This window comes from Clytia hemisphaerica, unplaced genomic scaffold (genome assembly GCF_902728285.1).
Source record: "Clytia hemisphaerica strain Z4C2 unplaced genomic scaffold, Clytia hemisphaerica genome assembly, whole genome shotgun sequence".
Taxonomy (NCBI): domain Eukaryota; kingdom Metazoa; phylum Cnidaria; class Hydrozoa; order Leptothecata; family Clytiidae; genus Clytia; species Clytia hemisphaerica.
This window is the reverse complement of record NW_027104489.1, coordinates 401,951-423,201: the sequence shown is the minus strand read 5'-3', so window position 1 is coordinate 423,201 and position 21,251 is coordinate 401,951. Positions and strand designations below refer to the sequence as shown.

Genomic DNA, 21,251 nt, shown 5'->3' with positions numbered 1-21,251 from the left:
AAATTGGATCAATGGATTACCATGGATGCAGTTGCCATCATCTCAATTTCCAACACAATCTGCTGACCAGTTGAAGCTAACAGCCCAGCAACAATCAGAAGTTCAAAAGGAGAAGTCATTCCATTATGTCTCCTTCACATCCGAAAGCATTCTCAATGAAATGAAGAAACGGTATGAATATTCCATGTACCTTCTGGATCCAATGAAACACAAATTTACAGTTGTTATCAGAATCATGGCTTACGTTATCCGTTTTGTAAGAAATTTTGTCAAGCGAGCTCGAGACAAATCAGAGATTGTATCATCACAGAATGTATCATCACAGAAGAACAGCATTATTCTGACCAATGAAGAAATCACAGATGCTGAGATGTACTACTACAGAAAGGGATCAGATGAAGTACGTCATTTCACTTCCAAATCAAAGTATGAGAAGATTTCAACCGACAAAAATGGCATCTTAATCTACACAGGCAGAATTCTTCCAAGCAAAGGCGTATCGATTGTTGGAGCATTCACAGATATTATGAAGGATCTATCAACCGATTCATTTTGTGTACCATTGCTGGAAAGATATTCACCAATTGCGTATAGCATCTCAATGGCTATCCACTGGAATCATTCCACCGTCAAGCATTCTGGCATCGAAACAACCCATCGGTATATTCTGAAGAAAGTTCATGTCATCGAAGGGAGATTGCTCATCAAACACATCAAGAGAAATTGCCATAGATGTCGATACCTCGCTAAACGCACTGTGGAGATGGCGATGGGACCAGTATCATCCTTCAATCTAACCATTGCTCCCTCATTTTACTACACACAGTTAGATCTGTCTGGACCGTATCAGTCATTTTCACCAAGTCACAAACGTACTACCGTCAAAATATGGCTTATAGTATTTTGCTGTTGTGCTACATCTGCAATCAAAATAAAAGTCATGGACGATTATTCAACCATCTCTTTCATACAAGCATTCACAAGATTTTCATGCGACCATGGCTATCCAAAACGCCTATTGTGCGATGAGGGTAGCCAACTTCTGAAGGGATGCAAGGAGATGCGTATCGATCTCCATGACCTGAGATCCAAGTTGATGCAGAACCTACACATTGATTTTGATGCATGCCCTGTTCAAGGACACAACATGCACGGAAAGGTTGAACGTAAAATCAAGGAGGTCAATCAATCAATTGAGAAGAGCCTTCAAAATCATCGCCTATCTATACTACAATGGGAAACACTCAGCTCAAGTATCGCAAATCAAATCAATAATCTTCCTATTGCCATCGGTGACATTACAGGAGATTTCGAATGTCTAGATTTGATCACCCCGAATCGTCTCTTGTTGGGTCGTAATAACGAACGATGCCCTGACAACACCATTTTCTGCGACAACCCAACCAGAATAATGAAGGAAAATCAAAAAATCTACAACTCATGGTTCGAAGTTTGGTTGCTAGTTCATGTGCCCAAACTTATGAAACAGTCAAAATGGTTCAACAGTGATAAAATCAATATCGGTGATGTTGTAATTTTCACCAAACGAGAGTCAACGTTAACGAATCAATATACCTATGGAATCATCAAAAGCCTGGAGTTCGGTGATGACATGCTTCCGAGAAAAGCAGTTATTCAATACAGAAACGAAAACGAGGATATCATGCGAGAAACGAATCGTTCAGTACGTGGTCTTGTTATTATTCACCCTATTGATGAATGTGATTTTATGGTCGAGCTTGGCGAAATGGCTAAGAATGTGGACATGAAATTTGTCAATTAAATTTTTCCCTTTTTGGTGGGGAATGTAAAGTGACTTTTATCAAAATATATTTCTAAAACAAAAATAAAAAGTACAAAATTTAATTTATAAATCATGAAACAAAATTTGTTGCACCTTGGAAATAGTGTTTATTTATCATATACTTACTGTAACTTTATCTCATTTGTGTGCCATTAGTCTAGGCTAGCTACAATCAGGGACAAAATATTTGGCACAAAAGGGAAATTCACCGGGGTGTTTTGAAACCACAATCGATTTGTAAGTGCTCTAAAGTAGGTTCGAAGGGTAGAGTTTTAACTCTGAGTTTTAACGCTAGACTTAAGACTTAGGAGCTTAGGATCTGAGGATCCAAAAGTTCAAAAATGATCTAGTAGGGCTTGAAATATAGCCTAGAAACCCATAAATCCCTCCCAGATCGAAATAATCGTTAAAATCAAGTTGAGGGCCTAAAATTGACATTCTCGCTCGAACTTCAATTTTCGAAAAATTGTAAATTAGCCAAAAGTGCCAATATATTATGACCCTGATTGTCTAAGAAACTGAAATAATGCCAAATTCTGCTCAGCGGGGGGTCTAATTTCAAGTTTCAAGCAATTTTTCGGGCTCAAAATCCGCCTTTTGTCAATTTTAGGGGCTAAAACTTGAAAAAAAGTCAAAATTTTCTGAAATTTTCACGTTTTTGACTTTTCGTAAATTGGACATTTTCAAAAAGTTAAATATTTCACAAAAAATTGATTTTGACCTAATGAAAATGCCTCAAAATGGTCGGAAAAGGGTTATTTTTCACATTTTTGGGGTTTTCTCCTAATTTTAGACCCCCAGCAGAGCAGAAATCGGCATTTTTAATTTTTAAAGACAATCAGGGACAAAATATTTGGCACAAAAGGGAAATTCACCGGGGTGTTTTGAAACCACAATCGATTTGTAAGTGCTCTAAAGTAGGTTCGAAGGGTAGAGTTTTAACTCTGAGTTTTAACGCTAGACTTAAGACTTAGGAGCTTAGGATCTGAGGATCCAAAAGTTCAAAAATGATCTAGTAGGGCTTGAAATATAGCCTAGAAACCCATAAATCCCTCCCAGATCGAAATAATCGTTAAAATCAAGTTGAGGGCCTAAAATTGACATTCTCGCTCGAACTTCAATTTTCGAAAAATTGTAAATTAGCCAAAAGTGCCAATATATTATGACCCTGATTGTCTAAGAAACTGAAAAATGCCAAATTCTGCTCAGCGGGGGGTCTAATTTCAAGTTTCAAGCAATTTTTTCGGGCTCAAAATCCGCCTTTTGTCAATTTTAGGGGCTAAAACTTGAAAAAAAGTCAAAATTTTCTGAAATTTTCACGTTTTTGACTTTTCGTAAATTGGACCTTTTCAAAAAGTTAAATATTTCACAAAAAATTGATTTTGACCTAATGAAAATGCCTCAAAATGGTCGGAAAAGGTTATTTTTCACATTTTTGGGGTTTTCTCCTAATTTTAGACCCCCAGCAGAGCAGAAATCGGCATTTTTAATTTTTAAAGACAATCAGGGACAAAATATTTGGCACAAAAGGGAAATTCACCGGGGTGTTTTGAAACCACAATCGATTTGTAAGTGCTCTAAAGTAGGTTCGAAGGGTAGAGTTTTAACTCTGAGTTTTAACGCTAGACTTAAGACTTAGGAGCTTAGGATCTGAGGATCCAAAAGTTCAAAAATGGTCTAGTAGGGCTTGAAATATAGCCTAGAAACCCATAAATCCCTCCCAGATCGAAATAATCGATGAAATCAAGTTGAAGGCCTAAAAATTGACATTCTCGCTCGAACTTCAATTTTCGAAAAATTGTAAATTAGCCAAAAGTGCCAATATATTATGACCCTGATTGTCTAAGAAACTGAATAATGCCAAATTCTGCTCAGCGGGGGGTCTAATTTCAAGTTTCAAGCAATTTTTCGGGCTCAAAATCCGCCTTTTGTCAATTTTAGGGGCTAAAACTTGAAAAAAAGTCAAAATTTTCTGAAATTTTCACGTTTTTGACTTTTCGTAAATTGGACCTTTTCAAAAAGTTAAATATTTCACAAAAAATTGATTTTGACCTAATGAAAATGCCTCAAAATGGTCGGAAAAGGGTTATTTTTCACATTTTTGGGGTTTTCTCCTAATTTTAGACCCCCAGCAGAGCAGAAATCGGCATTTTTAATTTTTAAAGACAATCAGGGACAAAATATTTGGCACAAAGGGAAATTCACCGGGGTGTTTTTGAAACCACAATCGATTTGTAAGTGCTCTAAAGTAGGTTCGAAGGGTAGAGTTTTAACTCTGAGTTTTAACGCTAGACTTAAGACTTAGGACCTTAGGATCTGAGGATCCAAAAGTTCAAAAATGTCTAGTAGGGCTTGAAATATAGCCTAGAAACCCATAAATCCCTCCCAGATCGAAATAATCGTTAAAATCAAGTTGAGGGCCTAAAATTGACATTCTCGCTCGAACTTCAATTTTCGAAAAATTGTAAATTAGCCAAAAGTGCCAATATATTATGACCCTGATTGTCTAAGAAACTGAATAATGCCAAATTCTGCTCAGCGGGGGGTCTAATTTCAAGTTTCAAGCAATTTTTCGGGCTCAAAATCCGCCTTTTGTCAATTTTAGGGGCTAAAACTTGAAAAAAAGTCAAAATTTTCTGAAATTTTCACGTTTTTGACTTTTCGTAAATTGGACATTTTCAAAAAGTTAAATATTTCACAAAAAATTGATTTTGACCTAATGAAAATGCCTCAAAATGGTCGGAAAAGGGTTATTTTTCACATTTTTGCGGTTTTCTCCTAATTTTAGACCCCCAGCAGAGCAGAAATCGGCATTTTTAATTTTCAAAGACAATCAGGGACAAAATATTTGGCACAAAAGGGAAATTCACCGGGGTGTTTTGAAACCACAATCGATTTGTAAGTGCTCTAAAGTAGGTTCGAAGGGTAGAGTTTTAACTCTGAGTTTTAACGCTAGACTTAAGACTTAGGACCTTAGGATCTGAGGATCCAAAAGTTCAAAAATGGTCTAGTAGGGCTTGAAATATAGCCTAGAAACCCATAAATCCCTCCCAGATCGAAATAATCGATGAAATCAAGTTGAGGGCCTAAAATTGACATTCTCGCTCGAACTTCAATTTTCGAAAAATTGTAAATTAGCCAAAAGTGCCAATATATTATGACCCTGATTGTCTAAGAAACTGAAAATGCCAAATTCTGCTCAGCGGGGGTCTAATTTCAAGTTTCAAGCAATTTTTCGGGCTCAAAATCCGCCTTTTGTCAATTTTAGGGGCTAAAACTTGAAAAAAAGTCAAAATTTTCTGAAATTTCACGTTTTTGACTTTTCGTAAATTGGACCTTTTCAAAAAGTTAAATATTTCACAAAAAATTGATTTTGACCTAATGAAAATGCCTCAAAATGGTCGGAAAAGGGTTATTTTTCACATTTTTGGGGTTTTCTCCTAATTTTAGACCCCCAGCAGAGCAGAAATCGGCATTTTTAATTTTTAAAGACAATCAGGGACAAATATTTGGCACAAAAGGGAAATTCACCGGGGTGTTTTGAAACCACAATCGATTTGTAAGTGCTCTAAAGTAGGTTCGAAGGGTAGAGTTTTAACTCTGAGTTTTAACGCTAGACTTAAGACTTAGGAGCTTAGGATCTGAGGATCCAAAAGTTCAAAAATGATCTAGTAGGGCTTGAAATATAGCCTAGAAACCCATAAATCCCTCCCAGATCGAAATAATCGTTAAAATCAAGTTGAGGGCCTAAAATTGACATTCTCGCTCGAACTTCAATTTTCGAAAAATTGTAAATTAGCCAAAAGTGCCAATATATTATGACCCTGATTGTCTAAGAAACTGAAAAATGCCAAATTCTGCTCAGCGGGGGGTCTAATTTCAAGTTTCAAGCAATTTTTCGGGCTCAAAATCCGCCTTTTGTCAATTTTAGGGGCTAAAACTTGAAAAAAAGTCAAAATTTTCTGAAATTTTCACGTTTTTGACTTTTCGTAAATTGGACATTTTCAAAAAGTTAAATATTTCACAAAAATTGATTTTGACCTAATGAAAATGCCTCAAAATGGTCGGAAAAGGGTATTTTTCACATTTTTGGGTTTTCTCCTAATTTTAGACCCCCAGCAGAGCAGAAATCGGCATTTTTAATTTTTTAAAGACAATCAGGGACAAAATATTTGGCACAAAAGGGAAATTCACCGGGGTGTTTTGAAACCACAATCGATTTGTAAGTGCTCTAAAGTAGGTTCGAAGGGTAGAGTTTTAACTCTGAGTTTTAACGCTAGACTTAAGACTTAGGAGCTTAGGATCTGAGGATCCAAAAGTTCAAAAATGATCTAGTAGGGCTTGAAATATAGCCTAGAAACCCATAAATCCCTCCCAGATCGAAATAATCGTTAAAATCAAGTTGAGGGCCTAAAATTGACATTCTCGCTCGAACTTCAATTTTCGAAAAATTGTAAATTAGCCAAAAGTGCCAATATATTATGACCCTGATTGTCTAAGAAACTGAAAAATGCCAAATTCTGCTCAGCGGGGGGTCTAATTTCAAGTTTCAAGCAATTTTTCGGGCTCAAAATCCGCCTTTTGTCAATTTTAGGGGCTAAAACTTGAAAAAAAGTCAAAATTTTCTGAAATTTTCACGTTTTGACTTTTCGTAAATTGGACATTTTCAAAAAGTTAAATATTTCACAAAAAATTGATTTTGACCTAATGAAAATGCCTCAAAATGGTCGGAAAAGGGTTATTTTCACATTTTTGGGTTTTCTCCTAATTTTAGACCCCCAGCAGAGCAGAAATCGGCATTTTTAATTTTTAAAGACAATCAGGGACAAAATATTTGGCACAAAAGGGAAATTCACCGGGGTGTTTTGAAACCACAATCGATTTGTAAGTGCTCTAAAGTAGGTTCGAAGGGTAGAGTTTTAACTCTGAGTTTTAACGCTAGACTTAAGACTTAGGAGCTTAGGATCTGAGGATCCAAAAGTTCAAAAATGATCTAGTAGGGCTTGAAATATAGCCTAGAAACCATAAATCCCTCCCAGATCGAAATAATCGTTAAAATCAAGTTGAGGGCCTAAAATTGACATTCTCGCTCGAACTTCAATTTTCGAAAAATTGTAAATTAGCCAAAAGTGCCAATATATTATGACCCTGATTGTCTAAGAAACTGAATAATGCCAAATTCTGCTCAGCGGGGGGTCTAATTTCAAGTTTCAAGCAATTTTTCGGGCTCAAAATCCGCCTTTTGTCAATTTTAGGGGCTAAAACTTGAAAAAAGTCAAAATTTCTGAAATTTTCACGTTTTTGACTTTTCGTAAATTGGACATTTTCAAAAAGTTAAATATTTCACAAAAAATTGATTTTGACCTAATGAAAATGCCTCAAAATGGTCGGAAAAGGGTTATTTTTCACATTTTTGGGGTTTTCTCCTAATTTTAGACCCCCAGCAGAGCAGAAATCGGCATTTTTAATTTTTAAAGACAATCAGGGACAAAATATTTGGCACAAAAGGGAAATTCACCGGGGTGTTTTGAAACCACAATCGATTTGTAAGTGCTCTAAAGTAGGTTCGAAGGGTAGAGTTTTAACTCTGAGTTTTAACGCTAGACTTAAGACTTAGGAGCTTAGGATCTGAGGATCCAAAAGTTCAAAAATGATCTAGTAGGGCTTGAAATATAGCCTAGAAACCCATAAATCCCTCCCAGATCGAAATAATCGTTAAAATCAAGTTGAGGGCCTAAAATTGACATTCTCGCTCGAACTTCAATTTTCGAAAAATTGTAAATTAGCCAAAAGTGCCAATATATTATGACCCTGATTGTAGACTAGGCTATATTTATTCATTAATTTTATTTTAGTATGTTAGGCACACCTGGTTTCCATGGCCTCATTTTCAGTATCATGTCACAGTGTGAACTCAGTCTTTTTAAGGCCTCACTTCAGTCACACCTCAGAGCTACCATTTTGTGTCATGTCATGCTGACTGACCATAATGGCATCATAATTCATAAGGCTCTAACCTTAAGTAATTTTCAATTCAATGTGTCAATGTTCAACTCAAGTCAATCAATAGTCAATTCATTCACAGCATTCCTATATTGGCTACCTGGTAGGTTTCATTTCTTGTTCTTGTTCTTTGGCAGCCATCTTGTTTTTGCTTTTAGGCAGCCATTTTGTTTTGTTCTTTCAGTTCACACTGATAGATTAGGGCCTTGCCTTGACATGATTCATAGGTTCAGTATTTCATTCAAGCCTTTATTTTCATTTAAGAACTTAACTTTTTCAATCAGACTTATACTTGTTCATTTTTCAATCAGACTTATACTTTTTCATTGAATTCAGACATTTTCATTTTTGAACTTAGACTTATTTTTTATAAACACAATACTCATAGACCTTTGTTATTTATTTCTACAGTTTGAACACATCACATCAACAAAATCAATCAAACAAAGTTACAAACAGTGTCATTTCCTGTAACGCCACACAGAGTGATGGTACTGTTTGTTAGTTACAATTTGATTCGAAGATTTTTGGTCAGCCTAAGCTGAGCATTCAAATAGGTAAAATTTTCTTCCATCATCATAAGACGGCAAAAAAAAAATCCGATTTTCCGATCTCACTTTGATTTCTAAACTTTCTTCCGATCGGGTTAACTTTTTGGGTACTTTTAGCGTACGTTGTTTTTACAGATCATAATGTGCTCACTTTGATTTCTAAACTTTCTTCCGATCGGGTTAACTTTTTGGGTACTTTTAGCGTACGTTGTTTTAACAGATCATAATGTGGTGTTTCAAGATGGCGGCTCAAGCGATAGTCAGATGTTATAAAAGTCAGTGTTGTACCAAAGTATTTCCAGTATAAATCTGTTGCAAGCTTCAATTTCTGTCATTTATTTTTTAACTCGGCAAATCAAACACATGATTTTCATCAAGGGGATTCTTTTTCTACATCTTTTGAAGCTTTAAAGCCGTTTGCTCAAGTTTTTGTTTATGTTGCTGAATTTTCTGATACTTTTTATTGCTGCTTTTTATTAGTTTTTGCAATAAAAACATATTTTTCTTGTTTGCCTCTAGGTGGGATTGATGGTGTTATAATGTTATTGGAATTTGATAAAGTTTACAAAAGTACAGCTACTGTCTAAATTTGATAAAGACTGGATGCAATTGTGCTTTTTTGGAGACTAAGGCGAATCGCAAAAAATTGTTTGGTTCCCGTCATTTCTACTTTAAAAAGTGGGGGTCGTTCGGTCATTCGGTTGAAAATATTTTTCTTTTAAGAAGCAGCTACATCTTGTTGAAAGGGAATCCGTCGTGTGGACTGATCCGAATTAAGAAATTGAGAAACCGTGGATAAACTGGTTTTCGGTTTACTCTCCATTAGCATGTGGCTTGCTACTTCGATTTGAAAACTTGTAAACACAGAGCGTGCAGAGGTCGACAGTGGAAATCCAGCAAAGCAGCGGAAAAGCTTTCCGACTCTCCAACTCTACCTGCTGACCGTAAATCAGGGTCGGTCAGATGACGGGAACCAAATGATGACATCACATCTCCTATTATTGGACTTGCAAAATTATGACAAATGGTCTTTGGAATTTGATCAATTATATTAATATTAATATATACAGTTCTTGTTGAAATTGATCAAACTATTTTTCATGCAGTTCCGGACGCAGATTGTGTTTTTCTAACCTTTCCTAACTTTGGCGCACGTTTGACCGAATAATGGAATGGAATGAATGGCGATAACAGTTTATACATATCTCTTATCAGACTTGCAGAAAGCGGACTGCAGAAAGTTATGAAAAATATGGTTTCTAGAATTTAATGAATTATATCGCCAAGTTACACAACAACAGATCCATCTGGTCTTCATTTAACATTGTTTTAAAGTTTAAAAAACACTGCCAGTGCTTGGCACAGAAGAGAGGACTCCCAGTTGAAATTAATTGCTACTTCGCTGCCTTGTTGAATTTATTTATTATGGTCGTGTGTTTATTCCGCTAAGGCGGTAAGGCGATTGCCCAAATTCATAGACCAATCAAAAGGGAGTTTAAAGCAAAACGGGGGAAAAATGAGCTTCCCCGCATAGTTATGAATTTTAAGTTTTGCTTTCGATTATCATTTGCGACTAAACTACAAAATTTATTTACGCAGACTGGATGCAAATTATGTTTTTCTGACCTTGCCAAATTTTGGCTTTGACAGTCAGTTTTTACGTAACTCATTGCCCTTGCAGATAACTGATAAATGGTTTCTGTAATTTGACCAAGTCTACCAAAATACAGTTCCTGTTGAAATGTTATAAATATGAACTACGTTTTGTAAAGTTTTTGATGCAAATGTGTTTTTCTGGAGTTTGCGCTTTGTGACTTAAAGTTTGTAGCTTGTTAGTTTAAAGTGAAATTGGAGTTTTATCAAGTAAAACAAAAAGTACAGTTTCTGACGTTTTGGCAATTTTCTTATTTATTTCTAGTATAACACTTTGGTCAGATATGGATATTGTCTACATCGAACAGAAAAAATGTATCATAACTGACTGGAATGAAATTAACAAAAAGTTTAATTACACTATGTTTCTCTTTTATTTTATAGTAATGAACTATAGCTTAATTGTTTGATGTCATAAAAACAGTGCTACAATGCTAAAGAGAAGTATACTTTGAGTTTCTCGTGGGGGGGGGGAGGTGTGAAGGAGCTCTCAGGCTTGTTATCAAATGTTTCACATTTTGTACTTTATTCAACATTTTTAGTCTACTGTTTCAGTACATCTCTTACATCTGTTAACCCACTTATTAAAGCTATCTAGCTAAGCTCTATTGGCTGACCTTCCAGCCTCGGCTGGTTTATTTTGCTTGTGGCCCCGAAGTCTTTGCGCCGAGGCAGCTAAAGGTACCTATAGTTTTACTTTTGGTGAGAAACCACATACCCCAGACGTCATCATAATATTTCTCACTCTCAAGATGAAGTAACACAACTATCGAGATCAACAGCAGTTGAGCTTGAGGTAAGCCTTACTTTAGTCGAAGTTACAGCAACATTATTTTTATGAAATTATCGAAACTTAACAAATAAGCCCATTTTCATCAGATATTTGATTTTCAGACCTAAAAAATACCGTTAGTAAAGGGACCCTTGATAAGTTCTACCGATTAACTAAAAATCGATTTAATCTGCAGGAGATTCGAAGGGCAAATTCTTTTTGTCAATTCTACACCCTATCTGTATCAGGAGTATAATATCAAAGATTTGCCGCTGGTCTATTTTTTAATTTTGAGTCTTTTTAGATTCATCACCACAAAGCTATCTTGACTGGAGAAGAATAAATCTTCGAACTTAAGTAAAATAGGCTTTTAGCACTGGGAAATAGGATGTAAAGACCATTCATCTCGTCCAATTTTCGAAACATATTCAAAAAATTGTGCAGATTAGATGGTAATACGTCGGGGAAAAAATGTCATAGTAGTACTATTTCGAAAAAGAGGCGAGCGATTATCATAATGAAAGTTATAGGAAGAAGGAATGACGATTGGTTTCTAGTTTTCCGATTTTTTTATATTACACAGGAAAATTAAGCATTGGAGTTGGGTCCACGTCTACGTCCTGGGATAACGACAACGTTGACGAAACGGGAGTTGTATTGTTGACGTCTCTTGGCACGACCGGTCTTTGGCTTCTTCTTTTCTTGTGCGTCAACCTGAACAAGAAAAAAGTATAGAAAGTTTCCATAACAATTACTCTTAGGTGCCAAATAAACGGGGGGGGGGGGGGGGGGGGCTAATTGCCGGGGGGGGGGGTTGGAAATTGTACTTCTGAAACCCCAAAAATAAGGTAAATATAGGCTAAAATCTAGGCTACGTCATATCTTCCTTCGTTTCGAGCGTAAAACTCCTACTCTTCGGGCTATGAGCACTGCTCTTGTTTTGAATATTGAAATTTTCCAGATAAATCGCATGCGCACTGAGGTTTTAATGAAACAATAGAGTTTCGAAACCTAAGCCAATCAGCTGTGTTTTAAATATTCTTTTATTTAAAATCTCTATTGATAAACATCTTTTGTGAATGTTGTCTATTATGTTTAAACCTATTAATAAGCAATTCCCGGTGGGGGTCACTAGTGGCCGGCTATAGCAGCGCCTATAGACCAAGAGTAAGGCTTAAAAGCCTGGATCTGTCTATTGTGTAGACTAGCTAAAATCAGGCTATTAAGAGCAAAATAAGGAGCCTTCTCTTTGACAGCTGAAAATATTCTTAAAAATAATAAACGGGGGGGGGGGGGGGGTCCTTATAAGGACCTAAGAGTACTCAAACATATCATGTTTTTATACCACCAGGACGCGGGAGAGAAAAATTTTTATTTTGTAATATCTAAAACAAGTGAAAACTTTTACAGTTCAGTTTGTAAGAATTTAGAATGGGCTCTTCCAGAAAAAATCCGTTCATGGGGGGTGGAGGATATATTATTTTTTTCATGAATTACCCCTGGACATTTTGATTTTAAACCCCCTGGACACGGGTTATACCCCTGGACAAACATCAAATCAACCCCTTGGAAAAGCCCAATGTATCATAAAAATTGACAAAACGATTAAAATCTAGGTTATACACCGTTGGAAAGATATTTACAAGGAGGATCATTCAAAGGACAATTTGGACTTTAATAATGACCTTTCCGCAAACAGCACGTTTTAACTTGGTTAAGAAAGACTCCCCTTCTTTTTGTTTAAAGCAGCCTTTAAAAAACTAGCAGAATGTTTAATTTCTTTAGGCGAAGCCAGTTTAATTTGTTGTTTTATGGGCCAAGCTACCCAAAAAAGAGGGTCGGTCGGCGAAAAAATAAAATAAAAGAAGAATTTCACATATAAAATCTCCTAAAAGGCAGCAAAAACTGAGTACATCTTATCAAAAAATACTAAATAGATATAAAAAGGTCGAACTCATGGATAAAATCAAAAATTGAATATAAAATTCTCAAAACCTTGGAAAAGCTACCAAAATTCTGAATTCTGTGAAACAATGAAAATAAAGATACCACAATCAATTTTATTTTTATTTTAAGAGTTTCAGGGTTGGTCGGGCCTGTAAAACAACTAATCAAATTGGTCTCGCCTTGAGAGCAAAAACATGGATGATTTACCTTTGGAGTTTGTCCCTTGACTTTTCCAGCACGAGCTAAGGAACCGTGGACTTTACCTGAAAACAAATTAATAATGTAAATTAGCTAAACTCCCAAAATTGCTACATGTTTTTTATAAGCATGCATTAGAAAACAGGTTCGGAGATGCTTAGGACGAAGGATGAGCAAACTTTTAGTAAATTCCGAAAACTTGTAAAATCCAACCCAAAATCAAGAAAATCCTCTTGTCGTAGGTTCAATGTAATGCTTAGCTTATTATGCTTAAATTTTTGCCATATGTTTTGTAAGATTATAAAAAGACATGTAGTGTAGAATAAGGGGATTGAAATATTGAAGAATTTGACATCATCAGTTTCCTTCTCATTTTCTCTGAGGGGGTTTGACTTCTTCTCAGATAGGGGCAAAACATATTTCAACATTATTGTTCTGCTAAACTATGTTTATATTTCAATCATCATTGGAAATACTTGTAAACTTAAGGGTACGGTCTTAGTTCATTGGTCATTTGAAAAAAATTGGTTTATTTCTTTTTAAATGATTTTTTTTGAAAAACGGTTTTCATTAGCTGAAAGTATTACTACTAAGCTTTCAAAATGTATACTTTATATTTAAAAAGTTTGTCCTGATGATGAGCTATGATACATTAAAAAACTTCGACCTTTGAACTTCCAGAGGTTAATGTACGGAATTGGCTGAACGGATTTTAACGAGAAATACGTCATCTGATAGCCATTGCTTTGAAGAAAAAAATCGTACTAGCGTTTACGTAATTAGGGCCTCGTTCAAAAGATATTTACTATTGAACATTCTTCACTGTTTAAAACCCATTTTTGAACTTTGAACTCGATTTTCTCCAGAAACAAAGCCCTTATTCAATAAATGCTGGCACGATTTTCCTGTTCAGACTTTCCTCTTTCGAATGACGTAGGTTTCAAAAATATCCACCAATCAGAGTCTGGACATTAACCTTTCAAAGTTGCGAGGTTCAGTGCATTTTTCGAGAAATTGAAGTTCTGAAATATTTCAAGATTTTGTCTTCCTTTGATCTTTACCGAAAAATTTAATTCCTTTATTATTAAAGTGAATGGAAAGATTAAAAACTATTCTTTCTTTGTTCTATTATGAAAATCATATAATAGAAAATCGAGAGAGAGAGAGACACTTTAAACCTTCAATGGAGCACAGAGAAGGAGAGCTTCAAAAATCTTTCGATCCATACTTTTTACAAGAACATCTTTTTTTAAACGAGGAAAATTACTTTCAAAAATCTTTCTTTTTCTTTCAAAATATACCTAGAAATACGAAATATTGAAATTCTCCCTAGCGCCACAATGACCTATATCATAAGCTTCAACGTTTTCTTGATACGTTTTTTTTGGGTAATGCAGCTTTTTTGGATGGTGTTGCCTTTTTGCTAGTTTTTTTCTGGTTCGTCGTAATATTTTTTTTCGTTTGTTTCTTTGATGATGCTTGTTGTTTACCTTTTGTTTTCGCTTGTTTGGGCTTACTTGCTTTTGTTTTCGTTTGACGCCTTGGTTTCTTCTGTTTCGTTGTTTTTGGTTTCTCCGAAACGTAAAAGTGACCTGATTTGTATTGGGTACCCTCTTCGTGTAGAAATGCATCTTGTTTCTTGCACTTTGCCCTTCTGGTCTTTTTGCGACGCAGCTTTACTTCGTCCCTCTGCTTGTAGTAGCTAAAACACTACTTTTGTTCACCTCGTGAATACGTCCGACTTTAGGTGACGTCTCAAAAGATTTAGAATCGCAATCGTTCATACAAGAGATTGAAAATGTTGTTGCTAGCCCAGCTCTGCGACTTTCTGTTTCAGTGATTTGAATTGGTTGCAAGCAAGTACGGCATACGGCACTTTCGTTTAATGCGGATTGTAGGGATTGTAAAGAAATTATCCAGTTACTTGGACTCGTCTTGTCAGGGTCACAATCGTCGTCAGATAATTCGACTTCGTAGTCATCAATTGCAAACTTTTTCTTTGGAACACTTTCATTGGCAACAGAGTCTTTTGGAGTAAACCAGGAATAGCCAGTGTGAGTTCTTTACGTTCCTCGATCTCCTTGGCCTTCCAAGGCACACTCGTCTTTCGTTTCTTTCGACCGGTTGTTGAAGCAAATAGGTTTGTTTTCCGTTTTTTACCCATATTTTTATTAGATGATTTCCCTATTCTCGTGTCTAGTAACTAATCTTACAGATAAACTACTTTCTTTTTAATAACGTTAAATATTTTTTAAAATAACACTGTGATGGAGTGTTCCTTTTTGAAACTTATTCAATTTAAATCTTCTCTTTAAATCCTCTATTTTTTACGACTATTTATTTCTCGCACAATAACTTCAGTCAATAGGGATTAAAATATGCGGAGTTTTTTGCATTTTTGCGATTTTTGCATCTTTTATACACTTCGGGATATAGCTCATCAGAAAGAGCACCAAAATTTACACCAAATAATGCAAAAAAAAATTTTTTGACACTGAAAAAATTTTCATCGAAAAAAGAACTAAGACCGTACCCTTAAAGGGACAAAAGTACTGACAAAATTAATAAACAAACCGTATGCAGCGGGATACAAAATCAAAACAAATGTCACATGTCAAAATAAAAAATCAAACCAAATATGGCCCATTTTAACTTTCAATTGTTTTGAATTTTTTCCGCACAAAGCATTGTGAGGAATTCTCGGGGGTCAAATCTGAGTTTTTATGTATAGCCGATATCGTCTATTACTAAAGACTGATAAAGCTTGGAGTAATTATCAAAGGAGAATTCTATAGGTTTGGTTTAATTTATAAGTTGCTAACTCAATGTTGTGAGAAATTTTGAAAGAGAGCATAAGGAATTGTTTTAACTTGTTTTAGGATAAAGTTCTATCAGATAGGGGCGAAATATATTTCAACATAATTGTTCTGCTGAACTATGCTTTAAATTTCAATCATCATTTAAAGAACACAATGTATAGATAAATGCAAGATAAAATCAAAATAAAATTGAAAGAGAAATACAGAATTAGTTGAAATCTAACAGAGTTCCATCAGATAGGGGCGAAATGTATTTCAACATAATTGTTCTGCTGAACCATGCTTTATTATATTTCAATCATCATTAAAAGAACACAATGTATAGATAAATGCAAGATAAAATCAAAATAAAATTGAAAGAGAAATACAGAATTAGTTGAAATCTAACAGAGTTCCATCAGATAGGGGCGAAATATGTTTCAACATAATTGTTCTGATGAACTATGCTTTATTATATTTCAATCATCATTTAAAGAACACAATGTATAGATAAATGCAAGATAAAATCAAAATCAAATTGAAAGAGAAATACAGAATTAGTTGAAATCTAGGAGAGTTCCAATCAGATAGGGGCGAAATGTATTTCAACATAATTGTTCTGCTGAACTATGCTTTATTATATTTCAATCATCATTTAAAGAACACAATGTATAGATAAATGCAAGATAAAATAAAATTGAAAGAGAAATACAGAATTAGTTGAAATCTAACAGAGTTCCATCAGATAGGGGCGAAATATGTTTCAACATAATTGTTTGGAAAACTTGCTTTATTATATTTCAATCATCATTTAAAGAACACAATGTATAGATAAATGCAAGATAAAATCAAATTGAAAGAGAAATACAGAATTAGTTGAAATCTAGGAGAGTTCCAATCAGATAGGGGCGAAATATGTTTCAACATAATTGTTCTGCTGAACTATGCTTTATTATATTTCAATCATCATTTAAAGAACACAATGTATAGATAAATGCAAGATAAAATCAAATTGAAAGAGAAATACAGAATTAGTTGAAATCTAGGAGAGTTCCAATCAGATAGGGGCGAAATGTATTTCAACATAATTGTTCTGCTGAACTATGCTTTATTATATTTCAATCATCATTTAAAGAACACAATGTATAGATAAATGCAAGATAAAATCAAAATGAAATTGAAAGAGAAATACAGAATTAGTTGAAATCTAGGAGAGTTCCAATCAGATAGGGGCGAAATGTATTTCAACATAATTGTTCTGCTGAACTATGCTTTATATTTCAATCATCATTTAAAGAACTCAATATATACCTTAAAAGTACTAATTTTCGCAGGAAATGACTTTTTTTTAATTATTAGAGCCCGCAAATTACAATTTGGCCATTTTTCAAAGAGACATTGGAAAAATCTATAGGAAAATGAAAGAAATATCCAAAATCCTTCAACCCTGAAAATTGGTTCTCTTAAGGTAGATAAATGAAAAATCAAAATAAAATTGAAAGAGAAATACAGAATTAGTTAAAATCCAAACAGAATTCCATCAGATAGGGGCGAAATATATTTCAACATAATTGTTCTGCTGAACTATGCTTTAAATTTCAATCATCATTTTAAGAACTCAAGTTATTGAAAAATGAAGGATAACATTGAAAACAAAGAAATGATATTGAAAGAGGGATGCCAAGTAAGTTGAACTCAAGACAAATTATTTTTTTAAACTTAAGATTTGAGACAAATAACCATAAACAAAAGTTTCTCCCCATCAATATGGGACCATATTTTGTTGAAAAGCATTCTGTACACATAAAAGTTTGTACACTTTAATTAATAATGTACAGACAGAAATACCAAGGTAGATATTTTTCCAGACATCAACCGATTTTTTTTATTTTTTTCTTCTTTTCTTTGCTTGTCTTAAAACAATACTTTTACTTGTTTTGATTTTGTTTGATCTTCTAATCTACCATACTAATTTCAAAAATGAAAAAAAAGATTTAAGCTGGGCAAGTATTTTTTGTCACCAACATTTCCGGAAACAATACTCTTTTGGCTTAATTTTTCTGCTGAACAGCTTTATTAGAAAGACTAATTTTTCTCAGGATGTTTTAATATGTACTTAGGCCATGACTGGCCATGATCACAAATAACTTGTATTCGCGTAGTTTATAGGTAAAAACATGAGTCAGTTGAAATGTTGGAAAAATGGATTATTTTCTCTTTTTTTAAATGCAGTATCTGTTTTATAACTAGGGAAATTAACATGTTTCTGCAAACATGTAGAAAAGGGTTGGATATATTTTCCATTAGGGGTCGTCCACATTAAAATGTCAAAAATTGAGTACCCCCTCCCCTGTACACAAGCGTACGCAAATAGCTGTACCCCCCTGGTAAGTACGTACTTTTTTATCCCCCCATCAGTTGAAGAAAATTTCGAATTCAAATCGTTTGGTTCGGACCTTTATTACATACACGCTTTTTTTATAAGAATGGTGTAAATCCATTTCATCATGGATATTCTTAACTTTTTTGAGAAAATCATCCTAAAATATTCTTACAGCATTCTTAGGTTAGGATCCTAATTCAGACTAGATTAAACATTTAATACGTACGTCTCAAGTAAAATGGCATTTTTGACAAAGGAGTGAGTGAGCCTTACTTGGGGGTAATTGACAATTTATAATTGAAAATGCTCTTAAAGTCTGTCTCGAAATAATTTGCAGCTGGAGAGAAAAAAATGGCTGTAACTTTTGATAGAGTTTGAATCAAGTTGCGATTAAGTGCTTGTTAAAATATTTGCGAGTGGAACATTATCAAGTAAAAAAATCGAGAAAAAAAGGAAAATGAAAATGAAAAATGAAGAAGAAAAAAATCAACTTTTTGTAGAAATGTGGTATAATTACCATTTTCACAGGAGTGACTCTTCAATCTTAGATCATCATCAATGTGAAAAAATTTTTCAAAAATATTCATTCAATCAAAAGATATCAAACAAAGTTTATTGCTGGTTGATCGACAAAAGGCTGTTTTTTTGTCGTTTTTTACCAGTTTTTACTATTTTATAGAGTCAACCAGCAATAAACTTTCTTTGATATCTTTTGATTGAATGAATATTTTTGAAAAATTTTTTCACATTGATGATGATCTAAGAATTTGGTGGGGGGGAACAAACCCTGGAGGACACTATGCTTCCAGACCTGTGTTTTTATAATGACTATGATTAAGTTAATATATTGAAATTGAATTCTTCTGTACAACAATGTAATGAGCTTATTAATTTAATTGGATAACATTTCGTGGGGATTAAATTTCGCGGTTGGGCCTATTTTCACAATTTTGTATCTTTATAATGTCAAATCATGCACATTGGTTGTTGAATTACACATTGTTTGCGCTTTTTTGATGCAAGTAACCATTCAAAATGTTTACTTGACATATTTTGAGTTTTGATTAGAAATATTTAACGGATTTTCGCGGATGACACCCAAATCCGCGAAATCAGCAAAAATTAATCCCTGCGAAAGTTTATCCCATTAAAGTAACAGATGTAAAGATATGGCATGGTTTATTAGGAGTATATTGGTTAATGGTTAATAAGACTTTCCCGTAATTTCAACTTCTCAGAAATGGCCCAGGAAAATGTGCATTCCACTGTCAGTTAGGAGTTCTATCCTAATTAAGCAAATTTTTTTTCGATCGCACAGACTTTCTTAATTAGGATTATCCCTTTGTTTTTCAATCCTAATTAAGAATATATATCGAATTTCCAGTTTTTTTCCAAAAATACAAATTTCCGCAGATTCTTATCAGCCTCCAATGAAAGAATTTAGTGTGTAGAGCAAATTTTGAAAGTTTGATACAGTAATATGGATGGAGTCTTGAGTTATGACATTTAGAAAAATGTTCTATTACCCGCGACAAAAACAAACGCGGGTGTATTGCCCTATCTACACACCAATGAATGAACAAAGTAAAAAAACACAGGTGGCGACAAGAAGAAAAAAAGCGCGGATAAAAAAGTGCGGGAAATTATTACGCTTGTAAATATTCCTAATTAGAACTAAGGCGGGCATCACAAATAACTTGTGTTCGCGTCGTTTTTAGGTCTAAAAAACGAGTCGGTCGGTCGGCAAAAAAAACGTCGGAAAAATGGATTTTCAAACCATGAGTCGGGCGAAAATCAAATCTATCGGAACATTTGAAAAGCTACGCTAGAGTCACACCGAAAAACAAATAACTTTTATAAACTTACCTTCCCAAAAAATTGAAGAAGCCTATACTAATCAAAGTAAATGAGAGAAGAGGAAAAAACCTTAAAATCAACCAGAATTTACAACATTTTTTCCAAAGCAAAAAGACGTACTTTTCTTGCCGCCATCTTGAATTTAAAATGAGAATTATATTCAGCCCCAGTTCACACAATAATTTTTTCATCCAATTAGATCGTGGGATTTCACTTTCACTTTCTCTAGTCCAATAAGACACGCAATTTGACTCACGTGACTCAAATCGCCGTGTCTTATTGGACTAGAGAAAGCGAAAGTGACATAAATTCAAGATGGTGGCGAGAAAAGTGGTGTCGAATTAAAATGAATAATACAGGGGGTCACACTACTGGCTACAGGAGCTGCAAGCAAAGGATTAAGGCTAATGTTTTTGGCTTTTCTGAAGGACAAAAGGTATAGGAAGGTTCACTAAAAGTGGGATAAAGCTGGGACTATATTATACTTATAAAAATCCGACGTTTTTCCGACTTAAAAAAGTCTCTGCCTGAGCAAGCCGTAGCGAAAATAAAGATGGCTGACGAAACATTGATGAAAGTGAAGCAGAAAATTTAGAGTTTTGATAATTTTTGAACTTTGACGTTAAGAGGTGGGGGTGGGGGGGTTTTCAAATTAGCGTCAATTTGACGTTAGTCGTGGGAAGAATCGATATGTGAGTGACCCCTAATCAAGATGGTAGACACAAGTGAAAACAACAAACAGAATCAATAGACTGTAAAATGAAAGCTTTTTGAATAGAAATGTGGTGATATAAAGAAAAATAATAGAAGAAAAAGTCAGCTCCAGCCTTGCCATTGAAGTTCCAAAACCCCCCTCCCCCAAACACATCAGATCCTCCAAAATATTTGGCTGTATTTTAGCTCTTTACCCTCCAATATTCCCTGCCTCACCCAATTATAATTGAAAATTTTACCTCCAAGCATTCGGAGACCAAGAGAAATGGTGGATTCAGCAGCAAGTTCGTAAGCTGAAAGGGCATTTTCATCTTCCAAGGCACGTCCAGCATATGTCAAAACTTGGTTTTCAGCATGTACACCACTTCTGAAGGCGATTAATTCTTTCAAATCAGCAACAGAGACTGATGGGCTGACATCATAAACATTAGTTTCTTGTCCCTGCACAAAGATTTGCATCTTGACTGATTTTAAACTGGAGATATGTCTTTCAACTTCTCTCTCGCCAACAACTATGTGGTAAAAAGACTCATGTGCGAGAAAAAATGCCCCATATTTGATTGCACCACGA

General features: G+C 34.7%; 1 protein-coding gene and 8 non-coding genes across 9 annotated transcripts; all 9 read right to left on the bottom strand.

Annotated features, from left to right (window-relative positions):
• Window positions 1–11,333: 11,333 nt before the first annotated feature.
• Window positions 11,334–21,218, bottom strand: LOC136821582 (ubiquitin-like FUBI-ribosomal protein eS30 fusion protein). The gene is made up of 3 exons (XM_067077807.1): window positions 20,920–21,218; window positions 12,938–12,993; window positions 11,334–11,497 (listed from the first exon to the last, which is right to left on the bottom strand). Exons 1-3 carry the CDS (start codon window positions 21,137–21,139, stop codon window positions 11,372–11,374), a joined length of 402 nt encoding a protein of 133 aa, XP_066933908.1. The 5' UTR covers window positions 21,140–21,218; the 3' UTR covers window positions 11,334–11,371.
• LOC136821591 (small nucleolar RNA snR60/Z15/Z230/Z193/J17) lies at window positions 15,812–15,897 on the bottom strand. The gene has a single exon (XR_010848767.1). It is a non-coding gene; the product is annotated as a small nucleolar RNA snR60/Z15/Z230/Z193/J17 (small nucleolar RNA).
• Window positions 15,973–16,060, bottom strand: LOC136821595 (small nucleolar RNA snR60/Z15/Z230/Z193/J17). Its single transcript, XR_010848770.1, has one exon. It is a non-coding gene; the product is annotated as a small nucleolar RNA snR60/Z15/Z230/Z193/J17 (small nucleolar RNA).
• Window positions 16,137–16,225, bottom strand: LOC136821597 (small nucleolar RNA snR60/Z15/Z230/Z193/J17). The gene has a single exon (XR_010848772.1). It is a non-coding gene; the product is annotated as a small nucleolar RNA snR60/Z15/Z230/Z193/J17 (small nucleolar RNA).
• Window positions 16,302–16,389, bottom strand: LOC136821593 (small nucleolar RNA snR60/Z15/Z230/Z193/J17). Its single transcript, XR_010848769.1, has one exon. It is a non-coding gene; the product is annotated as a small nucleolar RNA snR60/Z15/Z230/Z193/J17 (small nucleolar RNA).
• On the bottom strand, window positions 16,617–16,704 carry LOC136821599 (small nucleolar RNA snR60/Z15/Z230/Z193/J17). Its single transcript, XR_010848774.1, has one exon. It is a non-coding gene; the product is annotated as a small nucleolar RNA snR60/Z15/Z230/Z193/J17 (small nucleolar RNA).
• LOC136821592 (small nucleolar RNA snR60/Z15/Z230/Z193/J17) lies at window positions 16,776–16,863 on the bottom strand. The gene has a single exon (XR_010848768.1). It is a non-coding gene; the product is annotated as a small nucleolar RNA snR60/Z15/Z230/Z193/J17 (small nucleolar RNA).
• LOC136821598 (small nucleolar RNA snR60/Z15/Z230/Z193/J17) lies at window positions 16,941–17,025 on the bottom strand. Its single transcript, XR_010848773.1, has one exon. It is a non-coding gene; the product is annotated as a small nucleolar RNA snR60/Z15/Z230/Z193/J17 (small nucleolar RNA).
• On the bottom strand, window positions 17,259–17,346 carry LOC136821596 (small nucleolar RNA snR60/Z15/Z230/Z193/J17). Its single transcript, XR_010848771.1, has one exon. It is a non-coding gene; the product is annotated as a small nucleolar RNA snR60/Z15/Z230/Z193/J17 (small nucleolar RNA).
• Window positions 21,219–21,251: the final 33 nt, after the last annotated feature.